Source organism: Electrona antarctica, assembly GCF_951216825.1.
Source record: "Electrona antarctica genome assembly, chromosome: 12".
NCBI lineage: Eukaryota > Metazoa > Chordata > Actinopteri > Myctophiformes > Myctophidae > Electrona > Electrona antarctica.
The window spans coordinates 9,084,185-9,103,812 of record NC_136793.1 but is presented as its reverse complement, the minus strand read 5'-3'; the positions used below and the strand labels follow the sequence as shown (position 1 = coordinate 9,103,812).

At 45.8% G+C, this 19,628-nt stretch overlaps 1 protein-coding gene across 1 annotated transcript in view; it reads left to right on the top strand.

Annotated features, from left to right (window-relative positions):
- Positions 1–19,628, top strand: part of LOC306934029 (neurogenic locus notch homolog protein 1-like) — an 84,177-nt gene that overhangs the window by 23,281 nt on the left and 41,268 nt on the right. The window contains exons 3-9 of the mRNA XM_079516445.1: positions 1,063–1,331; positions 2,127–2,465; positions 7,947–8,069; positions 9,030–9,263; positions 10,340–10,495; positions 13,780–13,965; positions 14,812–15,008. Coding sequence (XP_079372571.1) covers positions 1,063–1,331; positions 2,127–2,465; positions 7,947–8,069; positions 9,030–9,263; positions 10,340–10,495; positions 13,780–13,965; positions 14,812–15,008 — 1,504 coding nt within the window. The remainder of the gene's footprint in view (positions 1–1,062; positions 1,332–2,126; positions 2,466–7,946; positions 8,070–9,029; positions 9,264–10,339; positions 10,496–13,779; positions 13,966–14,811; positions 15,009–19,628) is intronic.

Below are 19,628 nucleotides of genomic sequence, written 5' to 3'. Positions count from 1 at the left end.
GTGCTTGTGCGCGTGCGGTGCATAGTTTCTCATGGCGGTGTTGCCGTAAAAACAGCAGGGAAGAGGGAAGGACACTGGCTCCTGTCCTGAGGCTGAGGACCCCTCCCCCCCCCCCCCCCCCCTCCCCCCCCCCCCCCCCCACCCCCCCTCCCCCCAATGCAATAGATCAGTGGTTCTCAAAGTGGGCCCTCAAGGTTCTGTCGTTTGGTTCCATTTGTACTCTCTCAGTTATGGGGTCCTTGATATTAGACGGAGGCATGGCTGGTTACAAGGGTCCATTTGGTTCCATTCGTAAGTGTTAAATGAACACTAAGGATTTGCTGGGTACAACACAATGGTGGTTTTTGGGGGGGATTGCCTTCTCCAGTAACTTTAGTTATTGTTACTGTAAATGAGTACTAAAGAATGGAAATCCAGCGTTGAGAGAAAAGGAAATGTCAACATGGTCAATGATCGCAGGGTGAATATCGCGCGACTATATGTCCTTGCTGTTGCTTTTCTGTGTTTTAGCTAGTGTATATAGTTGTATCTTTCTGTACAGCACTTTGTTGAAGGGACACTTCACCCTTTTTGCAAAAAAATATATGTTAATGACGTTTAGAAGATTTAGAACACTTTCCTGGGGGTCTTTATGTGTAATATGGGGTTTTAGATCATTTAGATTTTAGCAGTGAGCCCAGTGTCTCTGATCACTCTGTCATGGACACTGGACTCACTTACTTCCTGGACTACATGTTGTCTCAGTAAAACAGCCCTCCCCCTATCCACAAGGAGGAGCAGTGCACCAAAGCATTATGGGAATTGTAGTCCAGGAAGTAAGTGAGCCCAGTGTCCATGACATCAGAGACACTGGGCTCACTGCTAAAATCTAAAATATCTAAAACCACATATTACACACATAAAGCCCTCCCAGAAAAGTGTTCTAAATCTTCTAAACGTCATTAACATATTTTGTTTTTGCAAAAAGGGTGAAGTGTCCCTTTAACCCTGCGTTGTAAAATGTGCTATATAAATAAATGGGATTGGACTCACGTTCTTCCGTTTGTCCTCCCCCTCCCCCAGGTGCCAAGACGGATACGTGGGCAGCAGGTGCCAGTTCCTCGACCCGTGCACGGCCTCGCCATGCCTGAACGGCGGCACGTGTCGCGCCGTGTCGCGCGGCAGCACGGTGGACTTCAGCTGCAGCTGCAGGCCGGGCTACAGCGACCGCCGCTGCCTCACGCGCCTCGTCGACGCGCCGTGCTCCAGCTCGCCCTGTCGCAACGGCGGCACCTGCGAAGCGGACAGCTTCCGGGGGGGGTACAGGTGCCGCTGCCCCCCCGGGTGGTCGGGTAAGAATGACATGCCACCGCTAGTAGGACATAGGATAGGAGCCAGGCAAGGGGTTAGTAGGACATAGGATAGGAGCCAGGCAAGGGGACATGCCGCCGCTAGTAGGACATAGGATAGGAGCCAGGCAAGGGGACATGCCGCCGCTAGTAGGACATAGGATAGGAGCCAGGCAAGGGGTGCAACTAGTAGGACATAGGATAGGAGCCACTAGTAGGACATAGGATAGGAGCCAGGCAAGACTAGTAGGACATAGGATAGGAGCCAGGCAAGGGGTGCAACTTTTCCGATTAACTTATTTTGGACTGAGGCCGATTCTACAAATGTCTTTTAAATCCTTTCTTGAAAACCCTATGTTTCTATGTCAGTTGTTCTCAAACATTTTCATGTCAAGGACCCCCAAAAATGTATGGCCGCCGACCCTCATCTGAAAACATGTAGTTCCAGGGACCCCCCCAGAAGCAAAGATTTGAGTTAACAACGTTCGCTCTGAAAGAATATAAGAATATAATTTTTCAACAGCTAAATTATAACATAATGCTTAAAACACGAAAGGGGGTTCCCGTCCAGAATGGGTTAAATGGGGGTCCGTACCATAGACTAATGCATATCAAACTGGGGGGTCCTTGAAATTAAACGGCTTGAGAATCACTGCTAGAGCCGTAAAAGTCTTCTCTCATGGGGGTCCCTGGCATACAGTATCATTTCAAATGGGTGTCCGCGGGATAATTAGTGTCAATTTTGGGGGTCCTTGACATGAACTACTGTCCTAAAACGTTCCGTTTTGGTTCTTCCAGGTAAACTGTGCCACCAGGCGGACCCGTGCGCCTCCAACCCCTGCGCCAACGGCGGCCAGTGCTCCGCCTTCGACTCCCAGTACATCTGCACGTGCACGCCGTTCTTCTACGGGCAGACGTGCAAGCAGGACGTCAACGAGTGCTCCCTGGTGCCCTCGCCCTGCCGGAACGGCGGCGCCTGCATCAACGAGGTGGGCACCTACCGCTGCCAGTGCACGCCGGAGTACGCGGGCAAGCACTGCGAGAGCCGCTACGTGCCCTGCAGTCCCTCTCCGTGCCACAACGGAGGCACCTGCATCCAGAAGGGAGAGACCAGCTACGAGTGCACCTGTGTGCCAGGTACGAGTCCCCGCCAGTGGTGGGGGGGGGGAAAGTACTCGATTGTTTTACTTAACCCATTCAGGCCTGACGTCGAAATAAAAAAAACGTTTGCTCTGAAAGAATATATATTCAAAGATTTGTGCCGCATTTTTACGATTTTTCAAAAATAGCAGACCTACAAGTTCATAGCGCGCCACTCGGTGGCGCGCTATGAGCTTGTAGATCTGCTATTTTTCAATAGCTAAAGTATAACATAATGCTTAGTTAAAACACCAAAAGGGGTTCCCGCCCCAAAATAGGTTAAAAGCTATAATATGACACACATGCGTCCTCAGGTCTAAATGGGTTAACCCATTTTGACCTGAGGACGATTCTACAAATACCTTCTAAATCCTGACAGTTTTCTGAAAAACCTACTTTTGCTATGTCAGTTGTTCTCAAACTTTTTCATGTCAAGGAGCCCCAGAATTATATGAATTTGGCCGCCGACCCCCATCTGAAAATATGTTGTTCCAGGGACCCCCCCGCAGAAGCAAAGATTTGAGTTAAAAACGTTCGCTCTGAAAGAAAATATATTCAAAGATTTGCACTATATTTTCACAATTATTCAAAAATAGCAGACCTACAAGCTCATAGCGTGGCAGTGCTATGAGCTTGTAGATCTGCTATTTTTCAATAGCTAAAGTATAACATAATGCTTAAAAGGTAAAAAAGTTAAAGTATCAATGCTGCAATGTAGAACTATACTCCGTTACAAGTAAAAGTTCACAATTCAAAAAGTATTGGCATTAAAATTGATTTAAAGTTACCAAACGTAAAAAGTACTCAGTCACAATGCAGAACGTCCCATTTCAAGTTTTCTAATGTATATAAAAATCTTTAGAAAATGCAACGCATTGTGAGCTTGTAGATCGGCTATTTTCAAATGGCTGAAACATGTATAGGGCTGAAGTGGTTACTGTATGTTTTGTAATTACTACGATTTACTATGAAAACGTGCATTTCCCGTCATCACGTGACATCATCAGGGAAGGAGATCCCTGATGTCATCAATATTAAGCCCATATATGGAAATTACCCATATGGAGACCCCTGATGTCATCAATATTAAGCCCATATATGGAAATTACCCATATGGAGACCCCTGATGTCATCAATATTAAGCCCATATATGGAAATTACCCATATGGAGACCCCTGATGTCATCAATATTAAGCCCATATATGGAAATTACCCATATGGAGACCCCTGATGTCATCAATATTAAGCCCATATATGGAAATTACCCATATGGAGACCCCTGATGTCATCAATATTAAGCCCATATATGGAAATTACCCATATGGAGACCCCTGATGTCATCAATATTAAGCCCATATATGGAAATTACCCATATGGAGACCCCTGATGTCATCAATATTGGCCAGCAACTCTACATCTGACCTCAAACCCTTAGATCTCCATATATGGAGCTGACCTGTTCTGAACTGTACTGCACGTAAATGCACTTAGTTACTTTACAGCACTGGGTCCGAGATGAGTGGTGTAGCGCTGTGACTATCAAACCGTTTCATTTCATCGTTGTACAGTGGTGGTGGCGTACAAAAAATAGGGAAAATAGCCGCTATAAAAGCTCACAATAATCAAGGCAACAGTTTGAACTAATATTGTTTCTGGAGTCACATCTCACAGCCCTACTTATTGTCATTCTGGTCCCCGGCTCAGAGATGATGTCATTGAAGGCCTTGTGCGTGCATGCGTGCATGTGAACGTGTGTGTGCTCGTGCGTGTGTGCGTGTGAACGCGCGTGTGTGTGTGTGCGTGCGCACTGTGTGAACAGGTTAAAGGAGGAAAGCATCAAGCCTTATCGTGAGGAAATGGCCAAAGCACAACATCCTTTTCACAGTGCAGCGCAAAGCATGCTGGGACTTTGGTACCGCCCATCACGTCATCACTTCCACACACGGCCTATCAGAAACCCAGGAAGTCAATCTGTGTGTTTTTCCATCGAAGGGGGCGGGGCTAGAGTCAGAATAAAGCAGTGTTGTTTTCGTCGACTAAAACTATGACAACAAATGTTCGTCGACTACCTTTTTTCACTGACGAAAACTAAATGGTAACTAAATTAAAACTAAGCTACAATGACTAAAACTAAGACTAAATATAGTGACAATTTTGTCAACAAATAAAAACTAGACTAAAATGTTAGGAAGGGACTAGTGGACAAGAGATCCAGTATTAGTCGTTTTACACTTTGTTGCATGCTGAACATAGCAGATCTACAAGCTCACAACGCGCCACGCTGCCACGCGTTGTGAGCTTGTACTATTATCAGCAAGTGTAAAATCAGTCATTACGACGGCATCAAGGCCCGCCAAAACACATTTTAGTCGACTAAATCAACTGTAGATTTAGTCAACTAAAATCTTATGGTATTTAGTCGACTAAAACTAGACTAAACACTAAAACATTCCAGGTGACTAAAATGTGACTAAAACTAAATGAAAGCTATTCAAGATACTAATACTATGACTTAAAGTAAAATCAAAATGTGCCTCCAAAAACAACACTGGAATAAAGTTATGTCTGTTTCAATGCAAACCTTTAGCTCAGTGGTTGTCAACCCTTTTCATATCAAGGCTCATTATTTATTCTGCGTTTGAGCCACGGAACCACCGTTTGATGACATTTAGCCTCTCAGACCCATCTGAGCCACGGAACCACCGTTTGATGACATTTAGCCTCTCAGACCCATCTGAGCCACGGAACCACCGTTTGATGACATTTAGCCTCTCAGACCCATCTGAGCCACGGAACCACCGTTTGATGACATTTAGCCTCTCAGACCCATCTGAGCCACGGAACCACCGTTTGATGACATTTAGCCTCTCAGACCCATCTGAGCCACGGAACCACCGTTTGATGACATTTAGCCTCTCAGACCCATCTGAGCCACGGAACCACCGTTTGATGACATTTAGCCTCTCAGACCCATCTGAGCCACGGAACCACCGTTTGATGACATTTAGCCTCTCAGACCCATCTGAGCCACGGAACCACCGTTTGATGACATTTAGCCTCTCAGACCCCAAAACCAAAGAATATGTGACCAGATTTGACTGAGAGACTGCCATCGCGCAAATTCCAGCTTTTCACCAGAGGAGAAAAACTTTTTTCTTTTTTCAAAATGAGTTTATAGCACAGGCAGAATCTTAACATACTAGAGCATGTCTGAAATAAGTGTCAGAGCTGAAATCGACATGTAAATATGAAATAAATGCTTAAACATGTAGCTAGGTGTAATGTTAGAGACCACAGAAGTGAACCTTTCAAGCCTGTTTTCTCAACTCGCTGTTTTCTGCAAGACATTACTCTATAAGCCATATCTCCAAAACCGGTGGGTCAAACTGAACAACCAATATGTCAATTTGAAGCTATAATCCCCTGCTTTCATATGACATGAAAAAACGAAAATTCAAAAAAATCCAATGGCAGTCCCTCAGTCAAATGTAGTCACATATTTTATCGATGGTTAAAGATTTTGTTCACAATTCCATGCTGTATTGATGTTGGTACCATTCGGAGAGATAACAGGCAAACGTTGATCAAAATAACAATTCTTCCACATTCTCTAATTGTGTAGACTTATTGTAAATCTGATGCAGATGTTTAACAATAATTGAACACTTGAGAGCATGAAATGAAACTACATGGTTCCTACATGGTTTCATTTTACGCTCTCAAGAGTTAACCCATTCTGGGCGGGAACCCCTTTTGTTGTTTTAAGCATTACGTTATGCTTTAGCTGTTGAAAAATAGCAGACCTACAACACTGATGCCTGCCAGTCACAATGTGGGACAGGGTCTCAATTTGAACACTGATGCCTGCCAGTCACAATGTGGGACATGGTCTCAATTTGAACACTGATACCTGCCAGTCACAATGTGGGGCAGGGTCTCAGTTTGAACACTGATGCCTGCCAGTCACAATGTGGGGCAGGGTCTCAATTTGAACACTGATGCCTGCCCGTCACAATGTGGGACAGGGTCTCAATTTGAACACTGATGGCTGCCAGTCACAATGTGGGACAGGGTCTCAATTTGAACACTGATGCCTGCCAGTCACAATGTGGGACAGGGTCTCAATTTGAAGGGGCGACGGTGGCTCAAGAGGTAGAGCAGGTCGTCCAATGATCCATGGGTCGGCGGTTCGAATCCCGGCTCCTCCTGGCTACATGTCGAAGTGTCCTTGGGCAAGACACTGAACCCCAAATTGCTCCCGATGTGCTGGTTGGTCCTTGCATGGCTTCCGCCGCAATCGGTGTATGAATGTGTGTGAATGGGTGAATGTAATGCACAATCTATGTAAAGCGCCTTGGATAAAGGCGCTATATAAATGCACCATTTACCATTTACCATTTTGAACACTGATGCCTGCCAGTCACAATGTGGGACAGGGTCTCAGGGTCTTGGAAATGAGGGACTGTCCCACCCAAGGGGGTAAATCTGGTCACCTTAGTATCCCTACATAACCCTGGGTGGCACTTGTTGCAATAGAACAGTAGCCTGTTGTGTAATTCTGTCGCAGGAATCAGGATGTGTGCGTGTGTGCGTGTGTGTTGCGTGTGTGTGTGTGCGTGTGTGTGTGCGCGTGTGTGTGTGTGCCCATGTCTGTCTGTCTGTTTATGAACCGCAGACCTCAGGAAGGTGCAGCCACCTTTTCCCACACAGACAAACACAAGAACACGTCAACCACTTTAACTGTTGCACAGTTTCACTATTTGTTGTGAGGGAGAGAATGTTGTTTTTGACAAGGAGGTTAAATAAAAGTTCTGTTTACGTGGGTCTTTTATAACATGTTCTTTTCATACTGAAAGTTGTAAAAAATGTGTGCAATTCTTTGAATATATATTCTTTCACAGCAAACATTTTTAACTCATATTTTCTTCTGCGGTCCCTGGAACAACATATTTTCAGATGGCCGACAATCTTTTGATTGTGAAATGCAGACGTGGTAGATGTTGTTTTAACATGCTCTACCATAGATCCATGTTGTTTTAACATGCTCTACCATAGATCGGTGTTGTTTTAACATGCTCTACCATAGATCGATGTTGTTTTAACATGCTCTACCATAGATCGATGTTGTTTTAACATGCTCTACCACAGATCGATGTTGTTTTAACATGCTCTACCATAGATCGATGTTGTTTTAACATGCTCTACCATAGATCGATGTTGTTTTAACATGCTCTACCATAGATCGATGTTGTTTTAACATGCTCTACCATAGATCGATGTTGTTTTAACATGCTCTACCATAGATCGATGTTGTTTTAACATGCTCTACCATAGATCGATGTTGTTTTAACATGCTCTACCATAGATCGATGTTGTTTTAACATGCTCTACCATAGATCGGTTCAAATAACCTTTTGACTCTTTTTACTCTACCGTGTTTCATTTACCGTTGTTGTTGTTGTTGTCTTTTAAAACCAGGTTTTTCAGGAAAGAACTGTGACCAGAACATAGACGACTGCCCGGACCACGAGTGTGGGAACGGAGGGACCTGCGTCGACGGCGTGAACACCTATAACTGCCAATGTAAACCAGAATTCACAGGTATGTGCCGTTTCTTTATCCTCTCCTGTCAACTCAAACCTTAACCTCATAGTTGTATACATGTCATTTATGCTACACATTTATTCGTCACACATTAGACTACTAGAGCAGGGGTTCTCAACCCGTGGGTCGCGACCCCTCGGGGGGTCGCCAAATTATTTTAGGGGGTCCCCAAATTATTGTCAAAAAAAAAAGAAAAAAAAGATTTTTTTTTATTTTTTTTTCACGGTTTTTCAAAAATAGCAGACCTACAAGCTCATAGCGCGCCACTCGGTGGCGCGCTATGAGCTTGTAGATCTGCTATTTTTAAATAGCTAAATTATAACAATGCTTAAAACACCAAAAGGGGTTCCCGCCCAAAATGGTTTAAGGTTATTGTAGCAGTCAATTTATATTGGGGGTCGGGAGGGGGCGGGGCAGGGGTCCCGAGACGTTGCCAAAGCATTTTCGGGGGTCCCCGGCCAAAAACGCTGAGAACCCCTGTACTAGAGCATGAGCGAGACCACCAATTTATCTATGTTTTACTGACAAAATAGGTTTTCTGAAAGCCTTCCAATTCTTATTAAAAAACAAAACAAAACACAATCTTATGTTCCTACATAGATGGAAACAACGAATGAGATACAGAGGTAGGTTGAAAGGCATGACAACGTATAGTATAGGTTACAACAGGTCTAAATGGGTTTTTTTTTTAAAAAACTCATAAGAAAACAAACAAATAAAAACACGTTTTATTAAGTATATTAAACGTCATATCACACACACATAAACTGAACTTTTATTTGACATTATAATTTGACATTTATTTTATTTATTTGACAAAAATGCTAAAAGTGGTTCAAATCGGGACACATCGGCTGCATAATGGCCGATAACCAACATAGTACTGACATGATATATGGACTAGTATAGTGACTAAACGGACGTATGACAGCTTGACATGTTTCCCAACGCTTCCAGGCCAGCTCTGTGCAGACGACGTGGACGAGTGCCAGCTGATGCCCAACGCCTGCCAGAACGGCGGCACGTGCCACAACACCTACGGCAGCTACCAGTGCGTGTGCGTAAACGGCTGGACCGGCGACGACTGCAGCGTGAACATCGACGACTGTGCCAACGCCGCGTGCCACCCGGGCTCCATCTGCCACGACCGCGTGGCGTCCTTCTACTGCGAATGTCCCCACGGGCGCACAGGTCAGCACAGACACCGCACAGGTCACAGGTCAGGCCGCACAGGTCAGCACAGACCGCACAGGCCACAGGTCACAGGTCAGGCCGCACAGACCGCACAGGTCACAGGTCAAAGGTCAGGCCGCACAGGTCAGCACAGACACCACACAGGTCACAGGTCAGGCCGCACAGGTCAGCACAGACACTGCACAGGTCAGCACAGACACTGCACAGGTCAGCACAGACACTGCACAGGTCAGCACAGACACTGCACAGGTCAGCACAGACACTGCACAGGTCAGCACAGACACTGCACAGGTCAGCACAGACCGCACAGGTCAGGCCGCACAGGTCAGCACTGTCTCGCAAAAAGCTTCCGCTCGAGACCCAACAAGAAAACCTCTTTGGTTTCTCCCACAATGTCTGCGATTACTCACTCTTGTCTCATTGGTGGGCGATGGACAGTTAGCATGCAGATAGATAGATAGATAGATAGATAGATAGATAGATTTTATTTCGGTCCATAAAAGGAAAAAGGAGTACATACAAACGTACATACATATTAAAATCCACTAATAACTAGTGGTACCGAAAAGGTGAAGGCAGAAGCCGAGGTTTATACGGACATTGCTGTTCCTTGGAGTGGTTGCACCACTCAAAAGAAAAGAAAACCAGGATGGTCACAACCCATAATTATGAGCAGGTCTAGGAGCCAGATGGGGGGGCGACCCCTGATATTCGACTGGAACGATTGCTTGATAGTTGTGGTCTGATGCCATCAAGTGACAAAGGCATACAATCCAAAACGTTACCTTTTCTTTTTTTTCCTTTTAAATTTAACCCATTCAGCGCGGGAACCCCTTTTGGTGTTTTAAACATTATGTTATAATTTAGCTATTGAAAAATAGCAGATCTACAAGCTCATAGCGCGCCACCGAGTGGCGCGCTATGAACTTGTAGGTCTGCTATTTTTTAAAAATCGTTAAAATGTGCCTCAAATCTTTCAGAAAATTAAATTTCGACGTCAGGCCTGAATGGGTTAAACTTAAAATCCAAATGTTCCGTCCAAATCACCGCTGCCTCTGTGTGTGCACCACCAGGGCTCCTGTGCCAGCTGGACGACGCCTGCATCAGCAACCCGTGTCAGAAGGGTTCCAACTGTGACACCAACCCCGTCAGCGGGAACCACTACTGCACCTGTCCTACGGGCTACTACGGGGCCTCCTGCGACCAGGACGTGGACGAGTGCTCGCTGGGCAAGTAAAACAAACAACAACAAAAAACACACCGTTTTTCTCCTGCTAAACCACGCGGCCATAATTATTTACAATATGAAAACCATGCATCTTGAACAACACTGGGATTACTTAAACTTGGAACCTGCACCAGTAGGTGAGTGATTGCGAACGCAGTGAGCATTTACTATGAGACCCAGCAGATCACGTCTGTGTGTGTGTCTGTGTGTGTGTCTGTCTGTGTGTCACGCTGTAACACCACCCACCCGCCCACCACCAGAGGGCGCAGCTGTATCACACACAAAAACACACACACACACATGCACGCACGCACACACACGCACGCACGCACGCACACACACACACACACACACACACACACACACACACACACACAAAACTTAACTTAAAAAAAACTTAACTTAAAAAAAAACTTAACTTAAAAAAAAAACTTAAAAAGGAAAACGCACACACACACAAAACTTAACTTAAAAAAAACTTAACTTAAAAAAAAACTTAACTTAAAAAAAAACTTAAAAAGGAAAACGCACACACACACAAAACTTAACTTAAAAAAAACTTAACTTAAAAAAAAACGTAAAGGAAAACGCACACACACACACAAAACGTAACTTAAAAAAAACTTAACTTAAAAAAAGAATTAACTTAAAAAAAAAACTTAAAAAGGAAAAACTTAAAAAGGAAAAACTTTAAAAGGAAAAACTTAACTTAAAAAAAAATCTTAAACACAAAAAAAAGAACTTAAAAAAAACCTTAAAAAAAATCGTAATTTATTCTAATTGTTGTTTTTGCAATTTACGAGCTGCGTTCGCTTCCCGCGTTCGCGCGTCTTACTTGTTACTATTATCTGTGTTGGACGTTTGTTTTGGTTTCAGTGGTTGAGCCGCTAAACAAACGTCCTCCTGCTGATTAACGACTAGCCTACAAATACACTGTCTGTGAGCATCTTTATCTTTAGCATCTGCCCGTGTGGGCAGCATCACATTGTGGCAGAGTAGAAACGTCCCTTGATTTTCATTCGAATCCGCTGTGGAAAACCACCTTTACGTCCTATTATAGGCGGCTAATAGAATAATACGAGATATAGAAGAAGATTATAAAACATACAACCTACAATTACATCTTGTAATTCATGCCACTGCATTTTCGCTAATCAAAGTATTGGTTGCTCTCTCTGTGCCGGAATTGAGGCTCCCTTCCGGGTTCTCGTTCAGCCTGCTGTTCCTAATTAATGGCCCAGTAGATGTCGCTATTTCACCTTTCTACCGGTCGCAAGACATTATAATCGCAATACAAGTCGATGAGGTTTATACTTGATTGTATTACCTTAGTAAACGTTTTCATAAACGCTTTCTGTTTTCAATCGCCATAGTTTTAAGTCTTTTTTTAAATCATTTTTAAATGTTGGTCCCATTAATTCTAAAAGTAATGATACTGGTTGCAGCCAATAGCATGAATTTTCGGTCGCATATCTCGAACCGGATATAGAAAGATGGCGGATTTGAAGTCGCTGAAAAATGGGCTTCATTTGCGGTCTGTACAAGGTTCAAGGTTCAAGGTTTCTTTATTTTGTCTCCCGAGGGAGAAATTTGTCTTGGACCCCAAGGACCCGCCCTGCAGCATACAATACAATACAATACAATACAATACAATACAATACAATACAATACAATACAATACAATACAATACAATACAAGACAACAAAGGCACACACACAGTGACCCGTACAACATTTAAATACCACACACCAACATACCTAGTGCAAAGGAGGGGAAGAACATCACCTCAAAACCTTCGACCCCTACCCTGTCTGTACAAAACCAATGGCGTCACTCATGGTTGCTCTTATGTCCCGAGCAGGCTCCAACCCGTGTGAGTCATGGTTTCTCTTATGTCCCGAGCAGGCTCCAACCCGTGTGAGTCATGGTTTCTCTTATGTCCTGAACAGGCTCCAACTCATGGTTTCTCTTATGTCCCAAACAGGCTCCAACCCGTGTGAGTCACTCATGGTTTCTCTTATGTCCCAAACAGGCTCCAACCCGTGTGAGTCACTCATGGTTTCTCTTATGTCCCAAACAGGCTCCAACCCGTGTGAGTCACTCATGGTTTCTCTTATGTCCCGAGCAGGCTCCAACCCGTGTGAGTCACTCATGGTTTCTCTTATGTCCCAAACAGGCTCCAACCCGTGTGAGCACGGGCGTAACTCATGGTTTCTCTTATGTCCCAAACAGGCTCCAACCCGTGTGAGTCACTCATGGTTTCTCTTATGTCCCAAACAGGCTCCAACCCGTGTGAGTCACTCATGGTTTCTCTTATGTCCCAAACAGGCTCCAACCCGTGTGAGTCACTCATGGTTTCTCTTATGTCCCAAACAGGCTCCAACCCGTGTGAGTCACTCATGGTTTCTCTTATGTCCCAAACAGGCTCCAACCCGTGTGAGTCACTCATGGTTTCTCTTATGTCCTGAACAGGCTCCAACCCGTGTGAGCCACTCATGGTTTCTCTTATGTCCTGAACAGGCTCCAACCCGTGTGAGCCACTCATGGTTTCTCTTATGTCCCGAACAGGCTCCAACCCGTGTGAGTCACTCATGGTTTCTCTTATGTCCCAAACAGGCTCCAACCCGTGTGAGCCACTCATGGTTTCTCTTATGTCCTGAACAGGCTCCAACCCGTGTGAGCCACTCATGGTTTCTCTTATGTCCCGAGCAGGCTCCAACCCGTGTGAGTCACTCATGGTTTCTCTTATGTCCCAAACAGGCTCCAACCCGTGTGAGCACGCGGGGAAGTGCCTCAACACTCATGGTTGCTCTTATGTCCCAAACAGGCTCCAACCCGTGTGAGCACGCGGGGAAGTGCCTCAACACTCATGGTTTCTCTTATGTCCCGAACAGGCTCCAACCCGTGCTCATGGTTTCTCTTATGTCCCAAACAGGCTCCAACCCGTGCTCATGGTTTCTCTTATGTCCCGAACAGGCTCCAACCCGTGCTCATGGTTTCTCTTATGTCCCAAACAGGCTCCAACCCGTGCTCATGGTTTCTCTTATGTCCCGAACAGGCTCCAACCCGTGTGAGTCACTCATGGTTTCTCTTATGTCCCGAACAGGCTCCAACCCGTGTGAGTCACTCATGGTTTCTCTTATGTCCCGAGCAGGCTCCAACCCGTGTGAGTCACTCATGGTTTCTCTTATGTCCCGAGCAGGCTCCAACCCGTGCTCATGGTTTCTCTTATGTCCCGAGCAGGCTCCAACCCGTGCTCATGGTTTCTCTTATGTCCCGAACAGGCTCCAACCCGTGTGAGCACGCGGGGAAGTGCCTCAACACCAAAGGCTCGTTCGAGTGCCGGTGCCAGCGGGGGTACGTGGGGGCGCGCTGTGAGCTGGACACCAACGAGTGCATCTCCAACCCCTGCAAGAACGAGGCCACCTGCCTGGACCAGATAGGAGACTTCCACTGCATCTGCATGCCAGGTAAAATGCCCCTCTAACCCATTTTGACCTGAGATCAGATTCTAAAAATGTTTGTAAAAATGTTTCTGTGTCAGTCGTTCTTCGATTTTTCAAAAATAGCAGACCTACAAGCTCGTAGATCTGCTATTTTTCAATAGCTAAAGCATAACATAATGCTAACACCAAAAGGGGTTCCCACCCAAAATGGGCTAAAACATGATTATCAGGTACTATGATTATACTAGGAGGAATATTCTTTTCACAAAGTGTACAGAACCTGTTAAAATTAAGTTTTTATGTGGCCACAGCCGCCACACACCCACCAGTTCATTAAATACTAAGCTACGATGACTAAGACTAAATATACGGACAATTTCGTCAACAAATTAAAAATGGACTAGTAGTGGACAACAAATCCAGCATAAGTAAAAGACACAAGTGATTTTACACTTGGTTGCATGCTGAAAATAGCCGATCTACAAGCTCACAACGCGTCGCGCTTGTGAGCTTGTAGATCGGCTATTTTCAGCAAGTGTAAGCTCAGCCATTACGATCCCATCAAGGCCTGTTAAAATACATTATAGTCGACTAAATCAACTATAGATTTAGTCAACTAAAATCTTATGATATTTAGTCGACTAAAACTAGACTAACACCAAAACATTCCGGGTGACTAAAATGTGACTAAAACTAAATGAAAACTATTCAAAAAGACTAAGACTAAAACTAAAATCAAAATTTTGCTGCCAAAATCAACGCTGCCCGACGGGCACAAGGCGCCCTGCACTTTGTTTTCCTACTTCTCCCTGCAACCCGTTTTAACCCCGCCGCCGCCGCCGCGCCCTCCCTTTTTGCTAATTGGTCCAGGCTACGAGGGGGAGTTCTGCGAGATCGATACGGACGAGTGCGCCAGCAGCCCCTGCCGCAACAACGGCAAGTGTATCGACAAGACCAACGCCTTCCACTGCCAGTGCCCTACAGGTGAGACCCACCGACGCACCGCCGAGGAGGGAGGGGGGAGGGGAGGGAGGAGGGGAGGGAGGGAGGTCAGGGGGGGGCTGTGTGTATGCCGTTGCTGTCGAGGGCGGCAAAGAGCTTGTATGTGCAAAACCGTTACTTTTCAGGAAATGGAAAAGAATTAACCCGTTTAGTTTCGATTCTACGAATGCCTTCTAAATCCTGACAAGTTTTCTGAAACTTTTCTGTTTCTACTGTATGTCCGACCGTCATACAGTAGACCGTCCGACCGTTTTGGGGGTCAAGGACCCCCAAAATTATATGTAATTTGGCCACCGATCCCCATCTGAAAATATGTTGTTCCAGCCAGGGACCCCTCCCAGGGACCCCTCCCAGGGACCCCTCCCAGGGACCCCTCCCAGAAACAAAGATTTGAGTTATAAACGTTCGCTCTGAAAGAATATAATATTCAAACATTTGCGCCACATTTTCACGATGTTTCACAAATAGCAGATCTACAAGCTCGTAGCGCGGCACTCGGTGCCGCGCTACGAGCTTGTAGATCTGCTAAAGTATAACAATAATGCTTAAAACAGCACAAGGGGTTCCCGTCCTGAATGGGTTGAAGAGAACCTGAGTTCCGTCCAGTGGTCCAAGTGTCAAGTTGTTATTTAGTCTTATTAATACTTTTCATTGGTTAAGTTAATGCTGTACATACTGTATAAAAGCCACAGACTTTACCCCCTGACTTCCAAAACGCTGCAACAGTAGCGGAAATGGCATGAGATCTAACCAGCTCACCAGGCATCGCGTCACGCTTTGAGATCGTACAGTAGGTCGTTTATGGCAGCGGTGGCCGAACGGTTTGCGGAGCGGTCTTGATACCGGAAGGTCGCCAGTTCGTATCCCCGGACCGGCACGTTAGAATTACCACCGCTGAAGTGCCCTTGAGCAAGGCATTGAACCACTACCATGAAATGTTCTATGAGCAGGGCCTGGCTGTAAACAAGTATCTGATGCTTAGTCCAGTTACCCTGGGTAAATATAGTAACTTTGCTTTGCTTTTGCTTTGCATCGCGTCACGCTTTGAGATCGTACAGTAGGTCGGGCCATTTTCACTAAGCTTTTGCCACGGCATTCGTTATGAAAGATGGACATACGTGGTTTTCTAGCCCCGAAAGCGACAATTAACGTGTGTGAGGAGGACGGGGGGCGGGGGGGGGGCCCCCACAGAGGTCGATCGCGCACTCACATACTCACCGACACACATGCACAGCCCCCCTGGACAGGGGCGCTAATCCCAGCCCTCAGGCAGGCTTATACACGGGCCAGGGTGTAGCTCCAAGAACACACTGCAGCAGAGATGGTGGAGGAGAGGAAGAAGGTACAGGGAAGGAAGAGGGGGGGGGGGGGGGTGATGGGGGGGGGGGGGGGGGGGGGGGGGGGGCTCAGGAGAAGTTTTAACTTTTGAAGTTTTATTTATTTATTTATTTTTCCGTTTCTTTTATCCGTTTAGGGGAAGTTTGATGAGTGTGCAGTTCAGGCTTAGTGGAAAGAGGAACCGCAAGAATGGCGATTTGCGAGCGAGAGCAGGTGGAAGCTAATAATAATAGGCGGAGGATTACGCCTCTGTCACAGCAACTAATATCTGTTGGACTTTGTCCTTTTATTCATATTTTTTCAAAAACCCAAACCCATGACCATTAATCACTCGTAGCGCGGCACCGAGTGCCGCGCTACGAGCTTGTAGATCTTCTATTTTTGAAAAAATGTATATATATATTAATATATATTCTTTGAGAGCGAACGTTTTTAACTCAAATCTTTGCTTCTGGGGTGTCCCTGGAACAACATATTTTCAGATATTGGTCGGTGGCCAATTACATATCATTTTTGGGGTCCTTGACATGAAATATTGAGCACCACTGATATGGAAACATCAGCTATTTCAGAAAACTGTCAGGATTTAGAACACATTTAAAAAATCTTGACGTCAGGCCTAAATGGGTTTTTTAACCCATTTTAGGCGGGAACCCCTTTTGGTGTTAGCATTATGTTATGCTTTAGCTATTGAAAAATAGCAGATCTACAAGCTCATAGCGCGCCACCGAGTGGCGCGCTACGAGCTTGTAGGTCTGCTATTTTTGAAAAATCGAAGAACGACATAGAAACATAGCTTTTTCAGAAACTGTCGGATTTTTTTTTTTATCTGATCTCAGGTCAAATTGGGCACGGGACAGCCAGCCTGAACGCGGGCCAATCCCCGGGCCAAACGGGGGACGTCTGGTCACCGTGCGTGTTTCAGGACGGCGTGCACTGCCTGCCTTTCCAGTGGCGGTTGAGTTGTTCTCCGACAGTGTTTATCCCAGCTAGAGATTCCGTTGGTGTTACACTATTGGCGTGAGAGAGGCGAGGTATTGATGCTTTGTTTGGAGGCTTGGAGGAATGCAACTATTCAAGGACGGAGAGAGAGAGAGAGAGAGAGAGAGAGAGAGAGAGAGAGAGAGAGAAGGAGGGGAAGAAAGGAAAAAGAGGCTCTTCAAACACCCCAAATGTGTTTTTGTTTTTCGTTCTTTCAGCGGGATCATTGAGGTGGAAGTGATTTTTTTCATCCTCTTTTCTTTGGTGTGTGTGTGTGTGTGTGTGTGTGTGTGTGTGTGTGTGTGTGTGTGTGTGTGTGTGTGTGTGTGTGTGTGTGTGTGTGTGTGTGTGTGTGTGTGTGTGTGTGTGTGTGTGTGTGTGTGTGTGTGTGTGTGTGTGTGTGTGTGTGTGTGTGTGTGTGTGTGTGTGTGTGTGTGTGTGTCGGGGTGGATCAAAAGCAGCCTGGGTGGAGAGGCGTGGGTCTCTGTGTTGAGCGAGGAAGAGAAAGAGAGACCCTAGTTATAGGAAGCTGAAGAATGAATGTTGTTGGGGGGTACAGGACGGAACGGAACACAAGAGCTTAGCGCTTGAAAAGACCCCCCCCTCCTCACTGTGTGCGTGCGTGCGTGCGCGCGCGCCGCGCATGCGTGCGTGCGTGTGCATACAGTCGTACACCAGTATTACTATACTTGTGAGTGCCAAATCTCCCAGTGTAGTAGAATTTGAGAGAAGACATTATTTGCGAGGCCAAAGTTCCTGGTCCTTATAATTTCATGGCTTAAAGTTCTCAGTCCTGGGGACGGATTTCAGTCCTGAGGATTTCATAGGGTCATTTATGAGATCAGTGCAGATTTGCAAAAAAAAATCATTTCAGTCTTGGTTTTTTTTTTTGCTATAAGCCCTGCTATAATTTACAATGTAGGCATTTATCAGACTTCTAGAAAATGTCTTCTAAATCATGACAGTTTTTCAGAAAAAACAATGTTTCTGTATCGGTGCTTTGAGTGTTCTCAAACTATTTCATGTGAAGAACCCCAGAATTATGTGGCCGTGGACCCCTATCTCAAAATATGTTGTTCCAGGGAACCCCCCAGAAGCAAATATTTGTGTTAAAAATGTTTGCTGTGAAAGAATATATGTTAAAAAATGTGCACGTTTTCACAGTTCAAAAATAGCAGATCTACAAGCTCGTAGCGCGGCACTCGCTGCCGCACTACGAGCTTGTAGATTGTAGAAGTATAATATAACGCTTAAAACAGCAAAAGATTCAGGTTGGCGTTAGGATTAAATTCATAGTTGTGAGCCAGTGTCACGCACCCACAAATAGCAGCTCTGCAAGCTCACAACGCGGCGCACAGTGCGACACGTCGTGAACTTTTAGATCGGTTATTTTCAGCGTAAGCACTTGAACCGATCATGCCTAATCTGGGTGAAGATTACAAGTCCAAGCTGTTGTAACTCAGGTGTGTTTAACTAAGAATACAGGGTTTAAGTGCTTAAGGGTTATAGGGTTGAAAATGGCATGTCTAGTATACACGTGCATACGTGTGTGTGTGTGTGTGTGTGTGCGTGTGTGTGTGTGTGTGTGTGTGTGTGTGTGTGTGTGTGTGGTGTGTGTGTGTGTGTGTGTGTGTGTGTGTGTGTGTGTGTGTGTGTGGTGTGTGTGTGTGTGTGTGTGTGTGTGTGTGTGTGTGTGTGTGTGTGTGTGTGTGTGTGTGTGCGTGCGTGCGTGCGTGCGTGCGTGCGTGCGTGCGTGGCGTGCGTGCGTGCGTGCGTGCGTGCGTGCGTGCGTGCGTGGCGTGTGTTATGTGTGTGTGTGTGTGTGTGTGACAGGGAGGTACCAGGAGGAAGGGGAGCAGAAGGAGACAGTGGTGGGGTGGGGGGGCAGGGGGTGTGCAAGGGTAGACGGTTAATGCGGTTATACTGATGGAACTCTGGAGGGAGAGGGGGGGGGGGGGCAGAGGGGGGGCAGAGGGGTCCTCATTGCTCTGCTTGAGATGTAAATTTGTGGCTTTTTTTGTGAGGCCCCAGGCCCAGGTTAGGGCCCCTCCTTTTCTTTCTGTACACCGCATAGCCATGGAAACCCCGCTGAGGGGGCCGTTGAAATGTCTGATTCCAGGGGACCTGCAGGGCTAAATCCCCAACTGGTGCGTGCGTGCGTGCGTGCGTGCGTGCGTGCGTGCGTGCGTGCGTGCGTGCGTGCGTGCGTGCGTATCAAGGTTGTTAATATAGTATTGAATTTTCCATTAGTCCTTATTTTCATTTGGTTTTGACCGTTGGTTTGCTAGTTTAGTTGGGTTTTCTTTTTTTACCAGCGGGTTGTAAACCTGCTGTCTATGAAAGCCCATGAAGAGTTCACAACAGAT